The sequence below is a fragment of the Syngnathus acus genome, chromosome 5 (assembly GCF_901709675.1).
Source record: "Syngnathus acus chromosome 5, fSynAcu1.2, whole genome shotgun sequence".
NCBI classification, from domain to species: Eukaryota; Metazoa; Chordata; class Actinopteri; order Syngnathiformes; family Syngnathidae; genus Syngnathus; species Syngnathus acus.
In genome coordinates this window covers 7030526-7057092 of record NC_051091.1, presented here as the reverse complement: position 1 = coordinate 7057092, position 26567 = coordinate 7030526, and the positions used below count along the sequence as shown (strand labels likewise).

Below are 26567 nucleotides of genomic sequence, written 5' to 3'. Positions count from 1 at the left end.
CATCGCCATGGGGTGTGTGTGTGTTTGTGTGAACTCCAATCTGAGAAGTGTGACTCGTCTCTCATGCATGTTTAAGTGCATCCTGAGGCATCAAAAGTATTTTTCAGAACCTTGTATGAACTGCGCAACACGCGTCAACCACCAAGAGAGGGACATTGATGGCAACGTAGACAGTTCTGAAGACACATTTGGCTGACTGTCCCTCAGCAAGTTAATAAGTGAAGATGTGTGGAATTTGCCCTTTGGCTCACTTTTAATATTACATCCTAGTTGCCTTTCAGTGTGGTACATTTCATTAAAATCTTCAGAAGACCTTGAGAGATTTTTTTACTAAAATATACCGTCGATATAAATATTTCAAATGCTTTTGATTGAGGTCCTCAGTGTCTGGGCCACCGCTACCAATGGAGCTCTCCAAACGCTCTTCGGTTAACTGCATCTCAAATTCTTCCTGTCTAGCGTCCTCCCCGTCGTCTTTCATCTCCGCTTCCATCGTAAAGTATGCATAATTCATATTCTTTACCCCAGAGTTGGTAAATACTGCAGCGTGTTTTGGGCTGCCATTTGTTTGCTGCTGCTGGGTTTTCGCATTTTGGGCAATTGTAATCCTCACGGAATATCCATACTCTAATTTACAGTAGGACTGAAAAGCTTCTTTCATGATGTCATTTTCATACCTGAGATTTTATCACGTGTGCCACGGTCGCTTTGTCGTAGCAAAGTTCACAAGCTTTTTTGTTTGTATTGGCAGATGGATGTTTAGTACACAAGCTAAATGTTCATGTTGCCATAAATCAGCCAAAGCATCTCAATTGAGCGGCGCACATAACTTGAACGATGAGCTTTGTTTTCTAATAACGGGACTAAATGATACCAATACGTCATCATTATCTTTATGTAGCCGAGCACGCTGAGTCTGCTGTCGTCTCGCTCTCTCCTCCATGCGCCAAACCGACTGTGGAGGGTAGAGGACCATGTGCCTGCCCGCCCTGTGGGACTCCCCTCTCGGATTACGGCCTTCGCCTCTCCCATCATTCTCCCTCTGGTGCCCCCTCTCCTCTCCCCTCCCCTCCCCTCGACATTCCGGCTCAGTCCGTGTGCTTCAAACAGAGTGGAAATGGGAACATCCCTCCCCTTTATACATGCGAGCACACATACTCATTCCCGTTGTGCAGTGAGCCATGCGGGGCGGGAGTTGTATGAACTCACGGTGACATTTACTGTCGGGCACAACATTAGGTGGACCACCGCGAGTCCATTGGGCAAATATAAGAGCTGTATAAACAACTCGGACTTCAACCAAATTGAATAGGAAATAAAAAATGATCATTACATTTGAACAGGGGTGTTTAGACTTTTAAAACTTTCAGTTTCATGAAATTGCAACCTTTATCATCATTACATGACTTCACTCATTGACAGAGAAATCTCACGGCTCCGATTACATTACATAAGCGGACGTTTGTCTCAGGTTCAAGTAACCTTAAACGGTTCCTTCACCTTTATAGAGCCACAAGGAAATGAATCGTTGGTTTTGATTGACAAAAGATAACATCACATTGGCTCACACAGCCAGCGCTATTCATTTAACAAAATATTTTGTCTTTTCTCTGCCGAGGAGTTGTTTGTTATGCATGAAAGTGAAAGCCCATGGCGGATATAGGCCAAGGAATAAGATCACGGTTCACTATGTATTAAATAATGCATGAAACTGAGCTGCGCAGTTCATATGTATTCAAGACGTGGGCGATAATTAAAGTCGACTTTGGGACCGATCCAAATCGGGATTGTTGTGGCTTGGCTTGGCGGAGGACTGGATGTGTCATTTTAATTGTTTGCGGTGATGTAACAATACACTGCGTCATGCTAATATTACAACCACCGCATTGCAGCGTAGTTCTACTCTACTCATCATTTATTATTTGGATGCGTCTCTTGGGGAAAATATTCTCGAGTATATCTGATTTGCTGCATGTTGAGTCGTTTCTTAGACGGGACGACTAGGAGGAAAAGAAAAAAACACGGGGTCTGAGGGGTGCTGACCTTTGGCACAAAGGATTTGACCATCAATCACCTCATTTCATTGGTGACGGCAGGATCAAGAGGCACACGCATTTTACTGGACCCCCCCTAAGTAGCTTTTTTTCCCCCTGAATCATTCCACCCACTCTCTCTGTCATCCATCTCCTTTTCTCGGAGGACAGTGGTGTTAAAGGTGGCAGTCTGTGACACACAGATGCACGCACACAGCCACTTACTGTGTTCAAAGGTTGCAGTGGGTGGCAACGGGGCTTGAATGTGTGTGTGGGACTCTTGTCATGCTCTGGTGGTATTCCCGCTAAGGAATGTTGTGGGGAGACTTTCCCACTGCGGTGGTTGAGCTTTTTAATTGATTGTAATCTTGGAGTAATCCAACATGCCGCCAGTTGAAAACTACTATACTAAAATTACTGTGTAAATAGAAACAGCCATGTTCACCCACTGTGCTCTAATTTACAAACCGCAGGCGCAATATCAATGAACGGGCCTATCTTTAAAAAAAACAAAAAAAAACGTAAGACACGCCGGGTTAAAAGACTTTTTTTTTTTTTTTTTTTGTGAAGAGTTAAGTTAAATATTTTATTGTAATTGTACCATGTGTTTATTTGATATGATTAGCGCTATTCTGCTAGGATCTGTCCGGTTGAATACATCAGGTAGTACTTGCCATTTTTAGTAATTTTCAGGTCCATTACCTTTTTCTGAACTAACAACCTAAATCAAGATCTGGTAAAAAAAAAAAAAAAAGTAAAGTGTGGAAAATAGGTTCCAGAGTACCTGTTAGCTTGAAAATAAATGCTCATATTTCATTAGTTAAAGTGCACAAGCATACATTTACATACACCCAGTCATTGGACGAAATAATTTTGTCTTTCCAATATCAATACCCAGCCATGTATTCCCTTTTTTTCCAATCATGAATGTCCGCAATGATTCCTAAATGAAGACATTAAGAAGCTTTTTTTTCACGTAAACAAATTTAACAATAATGCTGTTTTCTGCAACACGGCTTAAGTCCCAAATTGGCATACGTAATGCTGCTATTGTTTAGCTGTACAACGCGCGGACACTTACTGCCTATTGTTTGTCAGCCGTAATGGTCAGGAGGGCTTACAGTATGTATGAGTCATGTTCCTGCTTGTATCCCGCTCCATTGTCTCCAGCTCTCGCCGTAGAAGACAATGATGGCTACTGTCCGTGCAGTGTCATAGCTCACATACTACTTACGTGGTCCATATGCACGCTGCAGAGCTGGCATCAGTCCAATCGTTCCACAACATAGAGGCCATTTTGAATTCATGAATTATGGTCTTGTCTTTGGTACAAGAGGGAGAATGCGCCTCGTTTCTCCGAGGGGGTGAGTGATGGAAAGATGAGCGACAGTTTTTTTTTTGTAAAGAGACATTGAAAAACCCGGGGAGAAAAAAGAGCAAGCTCTTGTCTGAAGTGAAGCAAATGAACAAGTGAATGCCTGATGCATTTGAGCTTGGAGCTTCAGAACAACGGGGAGTCTCCCAGATCAAACAGGCTTCCTCTGCGGATAAGAAAAAAAAGGCAGGCCAACAGAGAGAAAAACACTGGCTGTAGAGAGATAAAGCAAAACAACATGACAGCCTTTTGTAGTCTCTCACAGTTTAACAATAAACTCGAGTAATGACTGACTCACTTGTCTACTTTACCTTGTTTTGTTCTCCTAACGACGTGACTGCGGGGTATCTTTGAACAGGTGTGGGCCACATGTCGTCCTCCGGTCTGCTATGACCTTTGACCTCTTCTAATCCCGGGCTCAGAAACATGCTACGTGCTCAATTATGAAGTGTGATACGCTGCCTCCGAAATGAACTCGTAATAGGCATCTCATTACATTCCTTGTGGAGTAGCTAACATTCACACCAATCGCGAGCGGAGATACAACTAGTCTGCTTTCTTCAAAACACGTTCACGTGATATTACTAGCTGATAATTATATTTTGAAAAGTTTGTATTCCGGAATCGAGATGATCCAAAAAATTGACATGTATAACTTGTAGTATGACATTCATTGCTACCATGTCCACGTTCTCTTGAGCCTGAGCGATGATCGTGTTCTTGTCAGCCTCAGGCAGCTCTGCGTATGTCGTCGAGATGCATTTTTATGACGCGGCGATTACACCCAGCGCATCAAAGTGTTGTCTTTTCTCACTTCCACTGGATCCAGCGTTAATAATTCAGCTCCACCAATGGCAACAGCACTGCTTTCCTTTCCTTGCTTCTGTTTAGCTCCTTCCCATTTTTCCTTCCATCTGCTGTCTCAGCTGTCTGTCCAGAATCGCTTACACCTCCTCGGCCTTTCTCGCACTTCCTGTATTCCTAAGACTTGCTTTCTGTTTTGATAAGGATTTCATTCCTGATGGGTCCACTCCCTCTCTCCTTATTTTCCCTTTTCTTTTTGAGCCTCCTTAGGGTCGTTTTGTAAGGTCATGGAGCGAGGAGGAAAGGGTGTGACCACCCACGGGAGAGGACCCTATTGTGTTGGACCGACTGAGACATGTCCTGTCTTTGATACGGGACACACATATATTGGAAGTCTCCGCGAGGGATTTTGTGGTATCAGACGGTCCATGACCAAATCCAGATAGCTTTGTTAGTAGTCAAGGCAGACCAGGCGCCATCTTCCCATGGCGTCAAGGATGCCAGGAGAGTTACTCAAGGTTCTAAATCTGAAAGTCTTCCTGAAGCAAATTATCAGCAACCTTAGTTCAAAAATGTGTTTGGAAGGAAGCAGCCTCCCAAAATGAGTGCAGCAGTTCAGATGAATACTAGTGGGCATGTTGCTTATTACCAGATCCACCAAAATGCAATTTATAATTCAGGATCCAGTTTATATGAAGGGAAAAGATGCCTGAGATGATGACATTTGAGCTGCTGGGACATTCATGCGGGTTGGTATGTCAGAACTGCAAAGCGGGAATGGTTGTTATGCGTGTGGAGGCAAAACAATGGCAATTTTACCAAGCAAGGTCATTCTCAGAATCACCTGAGGTGAGTGTTAGTCACTCTGCATCAGTTTACAAACCCATAAATAGTGAAAGGGAGTGTGGTTTTTTTCCCTCTCATTAATATTGTGGTGCTTTCTAAAGGGAGATTTCAAAGCTTGCTTGAGGCGAATGTGAGTCTTGCGTTTTGTGGAAACATGAGAAATGCGTATTAAGTGAAGCTATTTTTCATGTTTAGCCTTGAATTGCCCTACGCTGAGGTTGCGTGTGGTACTTTTCATTGTCAGTTTTGCTAGTATAAGCTTCATTGTATCAATTCTAGGCCTTTGACCATGAAGACCATCCTTGGCATATTTAACGCTCAGTTTTTTTTTCTTCCGTTTTTTTATTTGTACAAAGCTCTGTGAAATTCTTGAATGCCTATTACACAGCACACAATCCTTTTAGTTCCACATAACAGGGGCATGAATTTATTTTTCATCTGTCTTCCTTCCTGAACAGTTTTCAATGAACGATGTCAAATGGAATTTAACCTCAGATTATTGCGCTTAATTTAGAAGTAGCCTGATTGCCATCTCAGTGTATGTAAACTTTATTTCACGAGGTATGTTAGCCAGATACTATATTTGACGTCACTTTTCTGCAGTTGTTTTAATACTACGAAAATCTTGAGGAAAAAAACCAAATCCCAGCCCAGCCTTTGTCTGACTAACACCCCCCCCCCCTTTTTTTCTATTGCAGTGGTTGTTTTGTGCTGAGGTGTAGAGTTCCAGTCTTTCCTTAGAGCCTCTTCTTGCAGCTTGCCCCACTTTTTCCTTCCCCTCCTGTCAATGCACCACTTCCAAAGATGCTTTGATGGGAACGGCAAGGAGTGGCGGCGGGTTTGGGGAGAATCTTTATCAAGATGCTGAATGCGATAATCACCATAGGGATTTTTTTTTCCCACCGTAGTAGTGTATTTAAACATTAAGCTGTATAAACTCCCCCAAGCCTGTGATACTGCACATCATCGCCATGTTCTCCACGGAATAACAACAGAGAGGGTGCGGCTGTTATTTTCCTCATATGCTCCATTTAGCTGTATCTCACAAACAAATCTACAAAGTACTTGTGTACTGTTAAGAGGCTGTTACTGCTATACAATGGATGTACAGCAACTCCGGAATGCTGACTCGTCATTTGTGAGGTTTATCCGACAGCCTGTCTTATATATTCGGTTCTTGTACGTTTTGCTGTTGGCGGCTGTCTCGGTCATCAGTGCTCATCGTCCTCGTAGTTTGAGATGAAAGTTGGAATATTTTTCAAAGAGGAAGAATTCCTTTTTTTTTTTCAGTGTCTGAGAGAATGTATTCCCTTCACTCATTGTCTTCTCGTGGCATGCAGATAAGCATCACCACTTGCCAGCCATCAGCAGATTTGACCCCTTGCCTCCGTCTCAATGCTTCTCATGTCCCTCGGAATGCCGCGATAGGAATTTTCTCCTTTATGCATACACGCCAATCGAGATGTTACACGCGTGAGAATCCGCCGTGTGATTGAACCCAACCCTTCACAACTTTCAGCTTTTAAGATGAGAACAATTAAAGTCAATGTTGCATTCAGACAGCTGGTGAGTTCCTCCAGCAGCTTGTGCTGACGAATCAATTTCCGCGAGAAGTAAAATGGAAAATTACTATTTAATCTACAGAGAGGGTGTTTAACGCCATCCCTCAGTCAGTGGAAATATGACAAATATTAAACAGCTAATGGAGACATGAGCTGACCCTTCGCCCGCCAGACGACGTGTCTGCATTTGAATGGCGTCCACTCCCACCCACCCATAGCTACTTTCATTTTGTCGCATCTCTTATAGATCAACGCTGTAATGCAGAGAAGGTTGAGCCTGACACACACAGAGTGAGACAAGCAGACACACTCAGCGGGCTTCTTCCCATGCTTGTGTTGGGGATTAATCAAATCCCCTGACTGGCTGCTAAGCTGATTAAGGAGGGTGTTATGCACTGGCCATTTGGAAACACTGGAAAGAGTGCACACAGAAATATACACGTGCGCAAACACACACACACACACACACACACACACACACACACACACACACACACACACACACACACGGGGAGACAGTATAGCTTAATATTGTCTCTACAGCTGATCCAGGATGGTATCATACATGTGAGCTGGTCTCACCAGGTTTTGATATTTCATCGAACCTTTCCCAGACAGATGGCACTGATGGCTGTGTACGGTCGTGGTTTGCATCCCTTCGGCAAAGTGTGTGCGTGTGTGAGAGTGAGCGTGACAGAGATGGAGCCTGCTGGAAGAAATTGAAGCCCAGATGGCTGCGTCCATCAGGGACAGGAAATAGAAGTGACACCAGGTGCATGGTCATGCGAGCAAAATGGAACATCATTATGATTCTCATTTTGTGATTAATTGAATTGTGTGTACACTACAGGATGAGCACTTAGTTTTAAAAACATCATGTTATGTTAATTTTGGGATCTCCCGCAGATAGTAATTAATATAATGTGCATTTTGCTGCTGAAGTCTCATCAAGTGTTAAAAGACTTTGATACTCATTTTTCAAAGTTTGCAATTTACAACATAAATCTGTGTGAGTATGCATCCCCCCAAGAAATGGGTTAGTGGAGCAGGCAGGCACACCAAGTGAGTGAAGAGTTAGTTAACTTTTGATAAGCAGCCCTTTTCATTATGCATAGAACCCCCGCCTTCGCCTCCCCTCAATCACAGCCGGCCGGCAATGCCGCGGAGAGTAAAAGAGCAAAAGCAAAACGCCTGCCTGGACTGAAAGTGATCTGAAACTAAGTTCTATTGTTCCAAGTGTTTTATACCATTTGGTTGACATAGGAGACCGACCTCTGCCTAGTAGCACTGCAAACTCTGACCCCCTGACCTATAGTCCAATCTCGGGCAAGGAACCCCGGCAGGGAGTCCACACGGCTTAGAGCCCGGCTCACAGAAACTTCAACACCCTTCCCTAGTGCAAACATCTCATCTTGCACTCTTCTGACTGAATCATGAAGCCTATGAAAAGGTTAATGACTTCCTGGCCTGGTCACCAAGGTGAAGAGAAGCGTAGAGGAATGTACTCCTGCTGATCACGCCCCCCCCCCCCCTTCTATCGCTGACCTTTTGTCATCTCCTCACTCCTGTTCTTTGAAACATTTGCATAAAATTTAAAACAAAGTATTCTACTGATTTGATGGTCACACTATCTTGGAAGCACTTCCGGAAATTGTCTTCCCATCACTTGTTTTACATTCCTTTGGTCATTAGTGGTTTAATTGGTCCATGGGTAGTGTTTGTTTGTGGTTCTTAAAAGTTAGATCTGTCTTTCCATGCTTGGTCAGAATATTCCCTTGAGTTTCAGTTCTCATTGTAATAAACCAGAACTCACATAGAAAAGAAATCACATTGTGACATCTGAAATTCCCCTTGGTCATAGGGCACACAAAATTCCCCACTTCTCCATTGTCCTCATCTTTGCTTCTCACATACTTGATCGGGCTTCTTTGGTTTTGGCACACTGGCAAATTTTCCATGTCTTGAAGTCAACCAGCCTCATTAAGACAACACCTCGTTTCCTTAAATTGGTGCGATTTGGGTGACAGGTTTCATTCCTTTCAGTCCATGTGTGTGTGTGTGTGTGTTTGCAGAGGAAATAAGTCGACCCAAGAAAAAGAAATCGTCTGGACTCGTTCATTCCGGCAATACTTTCCCCTCCAACACTTTTACTGTACTGTAATTCTATCTTTTCCTATACTCCCCCTCTTCACATACTCCTATGTGTCTCTAAAGTCAAGTAGTATTCGCAAGGCATGTCTGGAACTAATAGATTCCACCCTTCTTAAGAATCCTTTTAGGAAATACTACCTGCAACCTAAGGCCATTCGACTGCCTTGAAATCGCATCTGATAGGCCAACCCAGCATATATATAATACAACCAGCAAGTTGAGTATTTTTCTTCCGTTTTTTTTCAGTGACTCACTCCACAGCTGCCTCCTTTTCTTCAGGTTTTTCATTCAGACCCTCCCGCCCCCTACACAGGCACAACTCCGGCCTCTGTGCACATACTTCCTGTCGTTGTTTTAATATAACCCTCCCATGTGCTCCCTATGGGCAATGAACTGACTTCCTGTTTCTCTGTCGTCTCTTCCTGCAGAGAGAACTGAATGACTGTGATGCTGACCCCCCCAACTTCACTCGCCAACGCTCTGTTCTCCTATTTTCACTGTATTTCTCTCATACTCTCGAGCATCGATTGTCAACCTGTGGTCCGCGGCCCTCTAGTGGTCAGTGGCGGTATGCCAGGTGGTCCACAAAATTGGAAATGGAAAATAATTGTAACATTTTCAAAAATAGAATTGATTTATTATTTAAACTTGATTTATTTTCCAGCTAATTTTGTGAATCCCATCCAAACTATGTCAAATGTAGCTGGGGTTCCCAAAATAGACATACACATGCAAATAAATAGCCTGTATTGGCCTATTCTACTTCGGTGCAAAATAAAATAATATGGTCCCTGAATTGCTTCTTGGTTATAATGGTGGTCCCTTGGACAAAACCATTTGAAAATCCCTGCCCCAGAGGATAAGAGCTCACATCGGTACAATTCAAACTTGTTATAAGCCCTGGAGAGCGTTCGGCAACAACTGACTGCAATGCCATTGTTTTTATTTAGAATCCCGATCATCTGTATTGACCAAGTATGCTAAAAAAAATAACGACGAATTTGTCTTTTGTAGCATAAGCAACTATGACAAAGACCATTTACGTCATGCAAGGGCACTATTAGTGACCAATGACAGCTGTGCAAACAATGATCAGAGTCATAAAGCAAAAAAAAAGTGAACAGTAGTGCGGTAATTACAACGCAACAGCTGTGCAGATGATGCAAATAAATCCAGTTGCAGACAAAATTTTGACCTTAGCAAGTAGCAGGCAACTTTTTGTAACATTTACAGCTTGTGAACACAGAACGTGTCACACTGATGGGGGGAAAACCTTTTACGTTTCTAAATTAAAACTATTATGAAGGTATCTCAAAAATGAATTCACTCATTAATTTAGTTTAGCTCAAAGCATCAGCTAGGCACCACCAGAATGGTGGACAGATTGAGTTTTTTTCGCAATGTCATTTTAGAGAGAGAGGAACGTCCATTCTGGGCTCCACCCAGAGATTTTTATGTGACAGGCCCTTTGGCAGCACCTTTGGATGCTTGAAAATTTCTAACCGCACGCTAGCATGCGTTATGTTTGACTGATTTGAGGCAGCAGCCTTAAATCTCAGACGTTTGCGGTGAGCAAAATCTCTGCCAAAGACAATGGACCATCTTTCAGCTCCGTGCAAAATGCGCAAGTGAAAACGAAGTCGGGGTTGTATGACTTGATAGAAATGAATGAAAATGTAAAACAAATATGTCGCATATGGAGTTATCATGGTGGAGCATCAGTAAAGCAGAATCCCAGATCCAGTTTGCAAAACCTGCTCTCATCTGCCTGGAAAATATGACTGGGCCTCCTCTGGAGGGAGTGGAGGCGCCACATTCCACTTCACATCCCACTTCTTTCTGGCTGAAGGGATGATGACCATTACAGAGGGACGGCATCGACCTGCGCTGTGAGCGCCTCGCCTCCTCGCTGTACGATGGACATAGATGAAAAAGCCGACTTTTTATTACGCAAGGAAATTAAGCTCAACAGCCAGGATCAACAGTGAGCTTGTGGTTGCCAGTGGTTGAGTCATATACCCATAGATTTGGAGTGTGCTTTTAGGAACACCTCGGTGTGTTCCAGAGCTTAAGATGGAATTTGGGCCTTTTTATTACAATAAAAATTATGGGAGTAGTCATAATGTTGCATGTCACTCCTAAACCTGCTTCTCAGCGCCCGCCATCTTGATTGCGGTCCGCATGTCGGAGTGCTGCAGTGTTTGCACAGTGTGGTATGCGTTGTTGTTGTCCTGTGACAGTTAATTACAAGGCTGTCTGTCACCTTGTGGTTCTGTGGTCACAGTCACAAGAGGCCGCGAACGATGGGCCCTGACTTCATCCCTGTCATTGACGGCGTTTTGCAATGTGGAAAGAGCTCACAAATATGCGCACACCCACACGGGACGGAAACAACAATTTTTCACAACAGGTTATTTATTGATTCCGACACTGTGTGAGAGACAGATTGGGGATGAAGCATGTGCGCACAGGCACCTTTACAGATATCCCACCTCTTTTGTGGTAATGAGGAACTGCACTCTCAGCTATAAAGCACAATGGCAGCATCAAAGAGGCTCTTGGCTCAACAGACGAGGGACTCTTGCCAAATCTGCCTGCAAATGTGCGCTGCAGTCTGCGCTTGTGTGTCAGGGAACTTGATGGTGAACAGGAGCCAGGATGGAGGCTAAAACACATTGCTTCCTGCAGAGCCAACATTCCCGAGGTAGGGCAGCCGCGGTGGTACACTAGCCGTGACCGAACAGCCCGGTTTGTGCGTGCGTGCGTGAGGTTTGTTGTTTCTTCCCTCTTCCAAGGCTACACGTGCAGAGTGCACACAAACTGTTGGCAGGCGGCTAGGAGAGCATAGCATTAATCTGTCAGCTGTCGGCACTGATCCATTTATCATTGATGTGTGTGCGAGCGTGTGCACGTGGCGACTTGCTTCCTGCGACAAAGCTGCATTACACGCCATTCTCCAGAGGAGTTTTTCATTGTGATTGAATATATCAACAGAGTGCACTCTATTATAATTAGAGATCGGATTGGGGGGCGCGTGATAAGCCACAATACATGTGCGGAAGACAATTTTGGGTTATATATAGAGAGGCATAAGAGAATTGTAATTATGTGTGTAGTTAAAGGATGACAGTCACTGAGGCTCTTCGATTGCTTTATTCCTCGAACAGGATGCACATTCATTAGCGGAAGTATCGGTCGGCCAGTCACTCTGCGCGCACAGTGACCTGACTTGAACCAATGGTCAAGTTTCTATGCCCATCCTGTCCTTTCATCTGAAATATTCAGTTGAGCCTTTGTATTGTCATTAAAGACATCTGACACACTATACAAAACAAATAATTTTATGACATTAAATGAGTCATTCCTCTTTACATTTTTGTACAGTGTTGTTAGTGGCGGCGCTAAAGGGGGAACCGCAGGGGCGGCCATCCCCTCCCCCGAAACATGCCCGGCCAGATAATTTGCATTGCTATAGTGATGACGTGTATTATAAATATTAATCTGTCATCATAAAACTGCAGACATTATAGATTACGTTCATGTGTCACATGACATGAACAGATTTTGGGTGGTTATTTTTTTTTTTTTAATCAAATGCAGAATTTGAATTCAAAGACATTTGACATTCAATGTATTGTGGTGCATTGAGATCATCTTAAAAAAAAAAAAGCCAACAAACTTGTCTCTCCCTGTCTTGACAGAAATTCGCGCCCAGCTGGTGGAGCAGCTGAAATGTCTGGACCAGCAGTGTGAGCTGCGGGTGCAGCTGCTCCAGGACCTGCAGGATTTCTTCAGGAAAAAGGCGGAGATTGAGATGGACTACAGCCGCAACATGGAAAAGCTGGCCGAACGCTTCCTCACCAAGACACGCAGCACAAAGGACCATCTGCTGAAGTATGTAACAGACACACACTTGGCTTAAAGACGACAATCCAAATAGTTATTCTGTGTTCAACTTTTATAAATTGCACGGATGAAATGTGTACTTGCTCAAAACACAACCAGGTTGTGACTGAGTCAACGTCTGTGTGGTATGTCCAGCTCCAACACGTGGCACAAAAGGTAACTAAGATAATTTAGCTAACTTAGCTTATTATCATGTGGATTTTGTAAAATTACATTGTCATACCATATTTTTTCAAACCCAGACACAATTTTTTTTACTTTTGACTTCAAAGTCATTGATATAATCCCATTTTTGTAGCCATTTTAAAAATCCATACTGATTGCCATATTTTATTTTTCTCAAATCCTTCAACATCTGGAAAGTTCTCCACCCGGCTGCTACTGCTGTTCTGTCTGGGTGCCACATTGGAATTTGAGCTATTTTTCGGCTATGTGTGCACACGTCCCCCTCCCCTTTTTTTTTTTAACTCCTAAAAGTGTGTGGTCACAACACACTGAATTCAAACACTGTAAGGTACCTAAAGTTCTCAATGTAACATTATATTTTGATATATTTGATTTAAAAAAATAAATAAATAAATTTACACTTTGTGTGCCCACGCACCTCCTCACCACATCTCTCTCTCTCTTTGCTTGGATGCCTCCAAAGGACTCTCCTTTGAGTTCTTGATCGGATTTCACGCCGAAAATCCCCTCTCACGCCGGGCAGCACAAATGAGCAGCATCAGCATCACAGTTCAAGCATTGTTGAGTTACTTTTCTCGATCGAGTGTTAAAAGTATTTTGCTATAAGCTGCTTTGGAACTTTACATGAGCCTGGCTAGTCACGTCATTGAAGTCGTAAAGAAGAATTGTGCTGGCAGCAATGCTCCAGCTAATGCTATGTGCTTTGATCCCGACTGTAAATGACCATTTAGCATTTCCCTCGAATGTGACTCACTGCCTTCACCTGACCCCAATGCTCACTGTCGTTCCACTAAGTGCACCATGTGACCTTCAAAAGAGGCCAATGACATTTTCGTGTTTACATTGCGAGAACCCAGAGCTGGGCAGAGGTAGCTTGTTATTTTATTTCACCGCAAGTGCTGCAGTGCCACTGTGATCAGGAATTGGCTCAGGGTTGTGAAATTAAAGTTAATTTATAGTTTTCTAGTAACCTTTTAGATTTTTAGAACATGTTGTGCTTCTTTGATTGTATGGTAAGATCAGCGATAATAATCAATTTGAAAATGTAAAAAAAAAAAAATTGAAAAATGGAAAAACCAATAATACAAAAGTCTAAATTGTTCCCACATATGTATTATGCTCGGCCGTGTGTGACGACTATTTTCCATACCACACACATTTAGTCATCTGACCACTGAGAGCCGGTACCAGCCTATCACATCATGGTCGATGACTCAAACTTAATCCAACAATTTGACTCAGTGCCCCTCTCTGAGTCAAAGACTTCCTCTGTCTGCGTGACCCGGTGACCTCATCAATGTGTCCACTATTGGCCTCTTCAAGTCATTTAATGCACCTCTTATCACACAAAGACTTTCTGTCATCCACTTAAACTCATAATCCATTTTGCTTTCCTGATTAGCCATAGATAACCCATGATTCTTTTTTCCCCCAATGGGCACAGTGAGGCGAAATCAGTGTGACATTTCCAGTATGAGAGGAACTTCCGAGTCGTTTTCTCATCTCGTTCCCTTTTTTTTTTTTTTATGTGTCCTTTCTTCTCTGCAACAGCTGTGCTTTTTGGGGAGCCTTACCACTTCCTGCTGGGTTTTGTACCCTGGCTGAATCCCCTGTTTGGGTTGGCTCACTGACCTGCTGTGTGTGTGTGTGTGTGTACGTGCGGGAGACACACAGGGTGGCTGTTTTCTGTATAAATCTGTCTGGGCGTTCTCTCCCACCATGGCTGTTATTCCAACGCTTGTTTCATCTTGATGAAAAACAGCGTGCTGTACAATGAACTTGTTTCTACCTTTAACAAGCTGTGGGGCCTCATGGGCATTCGTCAACCGGATGAAAAGCGGAACTTCAAATCAGATGAAAGACTTAATGCTGCTTTATCCGAATTTATGCTTCGATGGGGGTGCCTTGATTGCATTTTAAGACTTGTTCTCTATCATTGTCATTCTGTGCAGGAAAGAGCAGAGCATCTTATCTCCGGTGAACTGCTGGAATTTGTTGCTGCTTCAGGTGAAGAGGGAGAGTCGTGACCACGCCACTCTGTCGGACCTCTACCTCAACAACATCATTCCACGCTTCGCACAGATCAGCGAAGACTCAGGACGGCTCTTCAAGAAGGCGAGCAGACGTTGTGTCTCATTTGGCTGCGAACATGCACATGGCATCTGCTCTTAATAATTCAAGTCATTTTTATCCAAATTCCATCATCGGCGCTTTTTGTCAAGTGTTGTATAAAAAGAAATCAGGATGTTTTGTATGTAAAACGTCAATGACAGTCCAGCATAGAGCAGCTCCACAGAAAAAAAATAAACATCACTATATTTTCAAGGGTGTTGAGAATTTGGCTTAGGAATCAAGTGGAGCAAAGTTTAAAGACTGGACTTAGCGGAAGAATGTCGCCCGTAGAATGCCTTCACTTGTAAGAAAGATCAGTGTGTGTTTTAAGCGGTCTGGTATGATAGTTACAGCCAGATGGGGTACGAAAACTGGATGGGGGGGGGGGGGGGGGCACTCAAGTCAAACTGCATTAACAAGCTTTCTGTCAGGACATAAAGTTGTCTTAATATGTTTTTTGGCGCGGTCTTGTCGAGCCAGAGGGGCAAGCACAGGCCAGAGGAAGAAGTTCAAAGGTCAAGATTCACAGTTGACGGATAGGACGGCTCAGGCATAGCTGATTACTTTTAGATTGCTGTAGGCCGACCGCTTTAAAGCCCGAGGCCGGGGCCGGGGCCGGGGCAACCTCACTTGTCCCTTGTGTTATCTCGTTTGTCCACTCCAGAACCCTAAATCGTTTTGCTGTCTCTTTCTCTCCACACACACATTTATCCCACTCATCCTCATCCTGACCTTTTTAACTGCTTGGGATTCAACTTCCGGCCATCCAAGTCTGATTTAATGCCTCTTGCCAGTCTTTTCTTTTGATTCTGTAACTTATTTCTTTTGTCTACCCAGAGCAAAGAGGTCGGCGTACAGCTGCAAGAAGACTTGATGAAGGTTCTCAACGAGCTTTATTCGGTAAGACAAATCAAAAAGTTGAGTGTGATCTTTTGTTCGCTATGCTACAAGACCGCTAACAACTTATTTGTGATTCAGCATAATCCTCCACCAACTCGCGTCCGTCCAGCCAAGTTGTGACGTGTGCTTGCCTGTTTGTCTTTGCGACCAACGTTTAGCTGTAGCTCAGCCCGCCAATTATAGTTTGCAAAGAGTTATAAATAAATCTGGTTTAAATGACATGCACATGCAGACAGACTCATAAACAAAACAGGGACTCTCTTGGGAGATTTGAATCAGAAAAGTGGAGTGCCGGTCGCCCAACTTGGGCTGAGCAAGCTTCGTGTACTACTTTCATGTGTTTGACCGCTGGCGGGTGGAATGAGTGTGTGGCTACGACAATTGCGGAATGCCCCATCATTTTCCCGGGTGGGGAAAAAACGTTGTGACGGAAATGTCATGTTCCCAGGTGATGAAGACTTACCACATGTACAACACAGACAGCATGAACGCAGAGTCCAAGCTAAAAGACGCCGAGAAGCAAGAGGAGAAACAGATGGGGCGTTCCGGTCGCCAGGACGACCGCCAGACCCCACGCTCGCCAGACACCCTTGCTAGCATAAAAGCTGACGACAAACCCATCCGCCGTTCTAGTGTCAAAAAAATCGAAAAAATGAAGGAGAAGGTGAGTGGCGACAAGACGCCACATGTTGTGAGAGCAACCTGTTTTGGGCCCTTGTTCTTTACCGCGCGTTCCGTCGTCATCTTAGAGACAAGCCAAGTACACGGAGAACAAGCTGAAGGCCATCAAAGCCAGGAATGAGTACCTACTTGCTCTGGAGGCCACCAACGGCTGCGTCTTCAAGTATTACATCCATGACCTCTCTGACATCATCGACGTGAGGATGAAAACACTTTAAAACAACGACGGGCAGGATTAAGCACTTAGATCTACATTTTTTTTTGCACAGTGCTGCGACCTGGGCTACCATGCCAGCCTCCACCGTGCCTTGAGAACCTACTTGTCAGCAGAACAGAACGTCGAGGTGTCCAAACACACTGGTCTGGAGACTCTGGAGGGCGCCGCTGAAAGTCTGGAGCCCAACGGAGACAAACAGAAGCTGATGGAGACCTACAACAATGTCTTCTGCCCTCCGGCTCGCTTTGACTTCCAGTCGCACATGGGAGACATGGTATTTTGGAATATCAGCGGCATCTCAGTATTATGCCATGCGCTTCCACACCACTTCAAATTAAACCTTTATGTGTGTATAGATGGGCGTCATGTGTGCACAGCAGCCATTGGAAGGGGAGCTTCTCCAGAGGTGTCAACAGCTTCAATCCCGACTATCCACACTCAAGATAGAGAACGAAGAGGTTAAGAGATGTTTTAGTATTACTTCTCCCCTTTGGTAATTCATACCATGCTGAAGTTTTTCCCCTCTCTTTGCTGCTCATCAGGTGAAGAAGACTATGGAAGCCACTCTGTCCACCATCCAGGACATGGTGACGGTGGAGGACTACGACGTGTCCGATTGCTTCCACCACAGCAACAGCATGGAGTCTGTCAAGTCGACGTTCAGTGAATCCTATCTCAGCAAGCCCAGCCTTGCCAAGAGACGGGCCAACCAACAGGAGACGGAACAGTTCTACTTTGCGGTCAGTTGTTGCTCTTCGGCGCGTAGTTGAACTACACACTTCTAATACTGTGCGTTGTGTAGAAGCTGAAGGAGTTTCTTGAAGGCAGGAACCTGATCACCAAGCTCGAGGCCAAACATGACCTCATCCAGAAGACCATAGGCGAGAGTAAGTGTCCTTCAGACATGTATGTGGAGGTCACAGTGACTGTGACCATATGTGGAGGCAGATGTGTTGAGGAGGGGAAGGGGGGGGGGGGGGGGCGCGATTGGGGGTCTTCCTCAGGAAATGTCTGCATTTCCGCTAGCGAGCAGGAAGGCCTTTGTATGTGTACGCTGACTTCTTCCTCTCGTGTCTCCCACTTCTATTCTGCTATATTCATCTTTTATTCTCCAACGTCCACATTTATCCTGTCTCTCCCCCCTTTAGGTCAGAAGACCGACTGTTGCCTTGCCAGGTACGTGCGGTGAAGGAAGGAAGTACAGAAAGGCACACTATCTTGGATACATATGCCTCAGTGGGGTTTTCTTAATTTCTTGGCACTCTGGGCTATTATTTTCAAGATATTCTCAACATATGTGTCTGTGTGAGCAAATTACCAGAGTTGTGCGCGTATAAATAGGCACTCTTGCGACTTAATGACAGAGTGCTGTTTCTCTCTCTCTCTCGCTCTCTGAATAGTGGACGGAGAAACTCTGCAGTACGGAAACAGGTAATTATCTGTCGTGTGAGTGCGTAGTTTTGTTTTGAACTCATTTTCCCACCGTCGCCACCCGTAAGATATATTATAAATATATTTAAAAAATAAATAAATATACAACATATTTGGAAGCATATACACACAGATCTGCGATGGAATTAATACAATCTAATGGTCTTGAGTGTAGTGAGAGACAAGAGGATAAAAAAACAGGAAATAATGTTTGGAGCGCCCCCTTGTGGCATGAGGTTTGCCGTGGTGAAATACACAAGTGTAACTCACTTAAATTGTCAGCAACATTTTAATTATTAAAATTGATATGTGTTCTAACTGTGCTAGCAACATATTGTGACAGGCAGGACAATTATTTGGAGGTACAATACGTGTGTTTATCCACCGATTGTACAACAGAATAAGTCATTTTCTCGGCTTTGGCCTAAACAAGCCCAGATGTCACACTTGAGTATACCAAATTGTGAGAAAATTGCAATGACCTAATTTTACTATATTTTGCGACACTCTTGTTGGGAAATTGTGAGAATAAACTGGGTTGCAGTGTCGAGTGACATTAGATGTTTTTGTAATGGATTCAATTAACTCATTAGTCAATTAAATATTCCCTCTGATATACCCTCTGAAAAATCTGAAACAAAGGGGAAAAGTGTAGTCTCCTAGCAACAGCAGCCCCTCCCCTCCCCACGTCTGGCACCCTTTCCTCCTAAACGTGTGTGCTCTGATGCATGTGCAGCAGCAGACGTGTGATGTAGTCAGACCTCCAAATAGCAAGCATGGTTGCTTTTGTTTTATGTCCTTGGCAAGCTTCCTATTTGTCATCCACTGTTGGGTGCACTTTGTGATGCAAACAATGTTTCCCTCCAATTTTAGGATGCAGGTGAAGCCATTCCCCTCATGGTTGAGAGCTGCATCCGTTTCATCAGTCGCCATGGTGAGGAAATTCTTCCGTCGAGCGATAGGTTTAGCGGCAGCCTTTACTGCGCACCGATTGGTTGCATTGCAGTCACGTGACCTGTTTTGACCCGAGGAATCTTCGAATGAACAAACTAGATATCCAATATCCAGCATGCCAATCCCGAGCATGAAAAATGGATGTCGTAAAAGTAGCTGTGATTATGCCCCTGTAGGTCTGCAGCACGAGGGCATTTTCCGAGTATCCGGCTCCCAGGTGGAGGTCAATGATATCAAGAATGCATTTGAGCGAGGTTCGACTGCAATTCATAGAAAATATACATCCCTGCTTCCCTTCCCTCCATCTTATCACTTTGCTTCCCTCCATCTTCTGGGTTACAGGCGAAGACCCACTAGCAGGAGACCAAAACGACCATGACATGGACTCAATTGCTAGCGTCCTCAAACTCTACTTCAGAGGACTGGATCATGCCCTTTTTCCAAAGGAAGTGTTCCATGACCTCATTTCCTGCGTCTGTAAGAGTCTCCGCCGACAATCTTTTGTTTTTCCAACTCGTTATTGTGTGACTAATCCCCCTGGGTGTCATCACGGTTCTGTTCCAGCAATGGAGAGCCTTCAGGAGCGCGCTGTCCACATTAAGAAAGTGCTGCAATCGTTGCCGAGTGAAACACTCATCATCATGAGATACCTGTTTGCCTTCCTCAATCAGTGAGTAGCAGGACACACACGCACACATTAAATGCAATATGAGAACCTCAAAAATATTAATAGTTGTCAGTCAATAAATAATAATAATAATTGCTATTTTACAGTAATGGTAATAATAATAATAATAATAATAATAAAAGTGCAGTTTGGTAGTTTTGTACCTTTTATTCTTTCCCTTGAATACTTCCAAATCAGATTTTTCCTTTTTTTTTTTGACGCTCGGGCATCTGCCCCTGACATCAGCAGCTTTCTGTCTGCACACACTGTTAAAGGTAAAATACTGTAATCCAAAATTCCCATGATAACTGAGATGAGGTAAACTTCCTGTGAAAAGGCCGAAGGAGGCCCTTAAAGGATTTTGTTTTCCACCATTCCACTCTTGAAAAAAGACCCCCCCCTCCCTTTTCTAGTTGATTTATAACCTTGTATCATATTCAGCGTCTTGATGAGCGCTGCAGGCTTACATTCCCTGCAAAGCCAGACTTTTTGTCAGCTGACATTTGAAGCCACAGAGATAGTCTCAAAAACTGAAATAAAAAAATCCCTAACAAAGTTGATCACAGGGCAAATGAAACTAGATGGACAGCTGAAATGTGAGACGACTGAATAAACAAACAGACAAGTCTTGTGAAGCCAGAAGAGGAGCTTCTACTTTAGCCCCGGGGTGATTTACAGCCTCCCAAACAAATCGGCTTCTTCTCACACACTCCAATACCCTCACTTGTAACTCAAGTGAGGCACTGATGAAGGAGTTAACAGCAATTTGACACAGGCATGCATTCGGAGTTATCTCACAGGCCTCATTTGTGATTGGTTGCTAACCAGTTTTTGGCCAGGACCAGCAGTAGAGAAAATAAAAGGATGCCCCATAAAATGAGGATAAAAGGTGAATTTGACACTAAAAGACTTCTTTTTCCTTCCAGTTTGTCCCAATACAGTGAGGAAAACATGATGGACCCTTACAACCTTGCCATCTGCTTTGGCCCCACCCTGATGTCTGTCCCGGAAGGTCACGACCAGGTCTCCTGCCAGGCCCACGTCAATGAACTCATTAAAACTATCATCATCCACCATGACAGCATCTTCCCGAAACCGCAAGACCTGCAGGGCCCCATCTACATCATCCCCGGAGCTGGTGACGACTTCTGGTCAGTGGAGGCTCAACAATAGAAGGCGCTCGGGCGCAGAGCTACCTACCGCCCAGCTGAGTCACAGTGAAAGGGACAAAAATTAATGAAAAGTCCTAATAAAAAGATTTCAAAATGTATGAACAATTGTTTTTAAGAGGAGCAGGATAGTGTAGTTACTGATGAGGTTTGTTTACCTCTGGCATCTCAAAAGTAACGTTGAAACTGAGCAGCTGTTAAAGCCGACGTCATTTCCTCCCTGGCTCCATTCAACGGGAACGTGACGTGGCGGCCATATTGGATATGGCTCAGCGCAGATTCTGCAGTGTATAAGATCATGTTCGACTCAAGGAAGTGACTTCAACATTTTTTGAGAGGAGAAGTGCACGCCCAGGCAGCGAGGATAAGAACAGGTAGGGTGGATTTGTTGACTTAATCGTAGGTTTCTCGAGTTCGAATCCCATCTCGAGTAAAGTTCTTAAAAAAGGCAAATGTAAACACTTTTATACGTACATTTAATTTTTATTAAAGTGTCCGTCCTGCCAAAAACCGCCAGCCGCGACTGCTTCTAGTAAGGTGAAAGCGAAGATAAGAGTGGTTAAAAAGTTGAAATGTTGAAGTAGCAGGACTGCTTCAACTGGCAAGAGGAAGCTGCAATAACAAAGCCAGAGTAGAGCGGTTGGCAGATTTCAGTTACAGAGGATTTGAATGATTTGGGGGTGAGGAGCCTCAAGTTCTTTTTTTGTGGTTTTGGTCGGTTGGGGCCACGAGGATCAGCTTACCCGCCATCACGCTGGAGATTAAAGTGGCGCCTGACCACATGTCACATGCACATATAGACAGACATCTACATATTGTACAAAGGTTAACCTTTGCTGTAATGACGAACCACAGCAACAGTGATGAATGCCTCTAGTAGTTGCAGAATTCTCCAGATCGCATTTATGATTTCCAGACCCCACCTGATTTGGTTTGCAAACTATATTGTGTTGTTGAGAGATTTTTTTAAGACTCTTACACTCAATACGAATGTTGCTCTGAAACAATCTCCATCAAACAAGAGTCAGAGGTCAGGTCAAAAAATAGTACATATTTTGCGTAAATCCACACACTTTATTTTTGTCATACATTTGGTTAGAAAGTGTGTGTCCCTATGTGAATCAACACACACACAGTAAGGGATAATCTTGGCCCTGTCCGACAACAGCATTGTCAGGTCTTGCGGGATATGATCTCAGTGATGTGTTTCATGTAACTTCATATGACTAAAAAGATGAATGTCGTTCAGTCTGCAAATTGTACACACGGCGACATTCTGGTGCAACTTTATCTGTTCCTTTTGTCTATTTCAGTGACAGTCCGCACTGTGAGCCCCCACTTGTGCAAGAGCCGGCGCCCGACAATGTGTCCGTTGGTCACAACAGCGAAGATGGTGCGTACTCCCAAGAAACCTCATCAAATTGCTCCTCTTATGATATCTTCTCTTTTGTGGCTGAAAGCTTTTGAACCAGCTCACATCCCGCTGCTTGATTATGCTGCTTTGTGTATTTTTTGCAATGTGCGTCGTCACCAAACAGAAGCACTAACCTGCTCGACATCGCTCTGGCTTCCCTCCCTCCCTCTCTCTCTCTGTCTGTTTTGCATCACCCACTCTATCGCTTCCTGTCTCTATCCGCCATCCTCTCAACATCAGGCACCTTGGCTGTTTCAGAGTCCGACCCAGTTGAAGCCATTGCTCGTTTCGACTATTCCGGCCGGACCAGTCGCGAGCTGTCGTTCAAGAAGGGCGCGTCATTGCTTCTGTATCAGCGAGCGTCCGATGACTGGTGGGAGGGGCGACACAACGGAGTGGATGGATTGGTGCCACATCAGTATATTGTGGTCCAAGACATGTAAGATGACAACGTACAGTGTTGACAACCTGCCTCAGAGGGAGATTCCATTTGTAGCTAGTTGTGTATTTCTGAGTCAGCAATATGAAGTCATGTATTGAAAATTCATTCAAAGTGGAAAAAGGGGAACATCTCAGACTTGATTATTTTAGGACTGATGGCGGCCGTGGAAGCCCAAAATCGGATGCGGACACCAGGGACCAACTGGAGGAAAGGGTTTCCACCAGAGGCAGCGCTGCATCTCCTACTGGTGCCCATGTGGCTGATATCTACCTGGCCAACCTCAACAAGTGAGTTGTACCAAAACATTTTATTTGTATTTATTGTTCACAGACAAAGTTACAAAATGAATTCAAAAAATCTGATTTGTCATTAAGATAGAAAGGTTACTTAATAATGATCTCATTCAGGATGAGGAAACGTCCCGAGTCCGGGAGCATCAGAAGAACATTTCGGAGCTCAGACAGCGATAGTCCAGGGGCCAGTGGAGGTGGTGTGGGAGGGGTCAGGACCGCATCACTTCCTGTAGGCGGCGCTCTGGTGAAGGAGTCTGTGGAGAAACGGCCAGTTAGTGCTCACAGCATCCTCAATTCTATCACACGCCATTCCTCACTGAAGACCAAGGTACTGTGACTTGGAGATTCAAAATGATCAAGCCAGGGACTTGCTACATTCATAATATGTTTATGATGACTTAGGTGGAAAGCCCTCAACTGCGCAAGTCAACTCCGGCAGGACGCTCCAAGAGCTTCAGCAACCATAGACCTCTGGAACCTGAGGTCATAGCTCAGGTGGATCACAGCTCACAGGTATTAAAAAAATATTGGTTAGAAACTTTAACTGATAACTATTACTATGTGATTGGCTCAGTACTGGCATATCCTTCTTTTTTTTAAGGGCTGTAAATAATTGACAAATTCCGCCTAGCAACAAGTGACTCACAATAACTTTGGATGATAATTTACAGCCGCTTCTAAATTCACTTAATGCTTCTCTCTCTGTATTGCAGGACATCGAGGCAGCCATGAGTTGCGCTCTGAATGAGCTGAGGGAGTTGGAGCGACAGAGTAGCTCCAAACACACTCCCGATGTGGTTCTCGACACACTGGAGCAGCTGAAAGGTGTGAGCGGTGGCGGAGGAGGGGCGTCGGAACCCTCCAGCCCGCTCCACTCCCGCCTGTTGCGGGACAGCGAGGGAGGCTCCTCACACGCCCACCCACTCCAGCGTAGCGCCTCCTCGGCCAGCGACGTGCCCTCCTCCTTCCGAGCTACCAAAAGCCAGCCGAGGACCCCCCTTCCCTCCGCCACGTCGCCTTCCCTATCCTCTTCCTCGCTCTCCTCGTCGGTTCCTTCCTTTAGAGAGCTGCGCCCGCCGGCGACGAGGCCCAAGCCGGTGGTGTTCCCGAAAAGCGGCGGGGGGAGTGGCAGTCCCGCCATGGGTTCCCCGACATCCACCGTGCCACCTACACCGCCGCCACCGGGGCACTCACATTCCCTTCCTCATGCGCCTCCTCCACCTCCTTCATCCCAATCTAATGATAAATCCTGCCCGGCTTAGCACCTCATTGCTCCAATTGGAATCTGATCCTAACGCTTAAACCAGCAGGTCGGAAGCACTTAGTTTGTTATACATACAGTAGATACTTGCTAACCCACAACACACTGTAGCATTTAGACAACACAATCCATTTTCCAGCGGCACATGGTTGCATGACAGACATCTTGTCAATGATCGCAGCACGGAGAGGATTTTCAAATCTTTTAAAAGGGAACAGGTCAAACGCGCTCACATGAGGAAGAAAAAGCACTGTGTTGCTTTTTTTCTTGAATACTTTTTAAGACCCCGTAACGATCAGAAGGAATTGTTTGATTCCTAAGACGAGACTGTGAAAAGTTTTAAGCGCTCTTGAAATGAAACACTGTCTTGCTGCTTCACACGTGGAAGACTGGAGATGAACTTCTGTATTTAAAGACTGGGCCAAATATCAGCACGAGTGCTATATTGGTCTAATAAAATGTAGCCTAAAGAAATACAAATTTAGGGGTGGGGAACTGCAAATAACAAATAAATGAATTCTCAGTAAAACTTGTATAAAAATCCCAGAAATGTTGAAACCATAAATATCCAGTATATAATAACAAACATTTGCTTGACTGCATTATTTTTTTCATGAATTTAATACGGCTGTCAGAGACGGCCACTGTTAATAAAATGGTTCCTCAGCCCTAAATAAAGCAATAAGAATAATGAAACGCTGGTAGTTTGAGGCATTATGCTGCTTTTCTCCTGCAGCTCTTCTTCTATGTGTAGGGGACCACTGAAAGCCAGCATTTTTTTTTTTTCTTCTTCTTTGTAATGTTGGACTGTATACACACATGTTCTCCACAGATGTGTGTGTGGTGTTTTGTGGCAGCTAAACACCTTTCAGGTTGCATGCTGTGGCCATTTGACAGCAGCTTACGACTCGATGGCTGACATCGTTTTATGTATCTGTGTAATGCCAGCGAGATGATAACTTAAAAAAAAAAAGACAGCGTGCTCATATAATTATACTTCACACAGCAGTAAAAAAAAAAAAAAAAAAAAAAGTTGAATTCTTCTAATGTTTATGTATGTTAATCAATAGGGCAACTGGAACCTTGGTGCTGAGGGCTTTTGTGTTTTGAGCACAACCAACCACTTCATCCAATTTCATGTGAGGCACCGTTCTGTTGTGACTTCTTCACTGTTACAGTTTTATGGTCAAATGTGGAGCCTTGTTGCTGTCTGGTTGTGTCCTTGTGTGTGCCGCGATGAGAGCATGATGGGTGGATGAGTCCATTACAAGAGGATGGCCAAGGCAAATATTTTTTGTCACCCGTGTTTTAGAATTTTGCAATAGCGCCACAAAACCTTTAGCTAAACAATCACAGAACTTATAAAGGTGGCCAAAGAACCCGTTTGTTATTACAGGGAGTAGCACCAAATAAATGTATCTTTCCACAAGTATGTAAATTAGATGAGGATATGAATTCATAAAAGGGTAAAAATATTTTTCTGCACATCAGACACTGCATCACGCTCTCCCATGCATTGAATTACACTTTTTTTTGTTTTCTATAACTCTATCATGATTGTGTATTACTGTGTATTTTTGTTGCTCTTACCTCATCGAAACAACTGGAGGGATTGTGACTGCATGCTTGTGCACACACACAAACATGGATGTGGGTGGTTGGTGCATTTGTCTGGTCTCGAATTAGTCATGCACTTGAACAAAGTTGGCTTTGCGTGTGGACTAATTGTGTGCAGTTGACTTACCAGATTATGCATTTGTGTCCATTTGGAAACGGCTAAAAAAGAGAGAAAGAGACTGTAATTTCAAATTTATTTATAGTCGTCTTTGTATTACTGGAGAATCCTGTGTTCAGATGTACTTTGTATATACAATGTTGTACATTACAGAGGTACACTCTTGTTTTTTGGTACAATATTGTACAGTAATATCAATGGTGGTTTAATCAAATAGGCCTTATATAATTCTATGTGTAGTTATTGTTGTAGAACTTTTTTTAAATAAACATTGCTTGCTATGAATTTTGACTTGTATTGTCTTTGTGTTCAAACTGACAGTTTTTTTGAGTAGCTTTCTGTACTGTATAAAACAACCACCAGTGCTGTAAAATGAACATTGAGCACTTTAACTACAACTCCCAGAAGCCACCTCGCCCGACTCCAGC

General features: G+C 44.0%; 1 protein-coding gene across 2 annotated transcripts in view; it reads left to right on the top strand.

Annotated features, from left to right (window-relative positions):
* srgap2 (SLIT-ROBO Rho GTPase activating protein 2) overlaps positions 1 to 26424 on the top strand; it is a 33873-nt gene extending 7449 nt beyond the window's left edge. Inside the window, exons 2-23 of one of the 2 annotated variants that reach the window (XM_037251007.1) lie at positions 12473 to 12665; positions 14816 to 14978; positions 15813 to 15875; positions 16324 to 16539; positions 16625 to 16753; positions 16826 to 17047; positions 17130 to 17231; positions 17316 to 17513; positions 17576 to 17660; positions 17922 to 17949; positions 18174 to 18204; positions 19078 to 19138; positions 19335 to 19412; positions 19501 to 19635; positions 19723 to 19828; positions 20752 to 20976; positions 22308 to 22387; positions 22649 to 22847; positions 23000 to 23137; positions 23258 to 23471; positions 23546 to 23656; positions 23857 to 26424. In XM_037251007.1, coding sequence (XP_037106902.1) covers positions 12473 to 12665; positions 14816 to 14978; positions 15813 to 15875; positions 16324 to 16539; positions 16625 to 16753; positions 16826 to 17047; positions 17130 to 17231; positions 17316 to 17513; positions 17576 to 17660; positions 17922 to 17949; positions 18174 to 18204; positions 19078 to 19138; positions 19335 to 19412; positions 19501 to 19635; positions 19723 to 19828; positions 20752 to 20976; positions 22308 to 22387; positions 22649 to 22847; positions 23000 to 23137; positions 23258 to 23471; positions 23546 to 23656; positions 23857 to 24405 — 3326 coding nt within the window. In that variant the 3' untranslated portion in view covers positions 24406 to 26424. The remainder of the gene's footprint in view (positions 1 to 12472; positions 12666 to 14815; positions 14979 to 15812; positions 15876 to 16323; positions 16540 to 16624; positions 16754 to 16825; positions 17048 to 17129; positions 17232 to 17315; positions 17514 to 17575; positions 17661 to 17921; positions 17950 to 18173; positions 18205 to 19077; positions 19139 to 19334; positions 19413 to 19500; positions 19636 to 19722; positions 19829 to 20751; positions 20977 to 22307; positions 22388 to 22648; positions 22848 to 22999; positions 23138 to 23257; positions 23472 to 23545; positions 23657 to 23856) is intronic. The other variant, XM_037251008.1, reaches the window with a different exon arrangement.
* Positions 26425 to 26567: the final 143 nt, after the last annotated feature.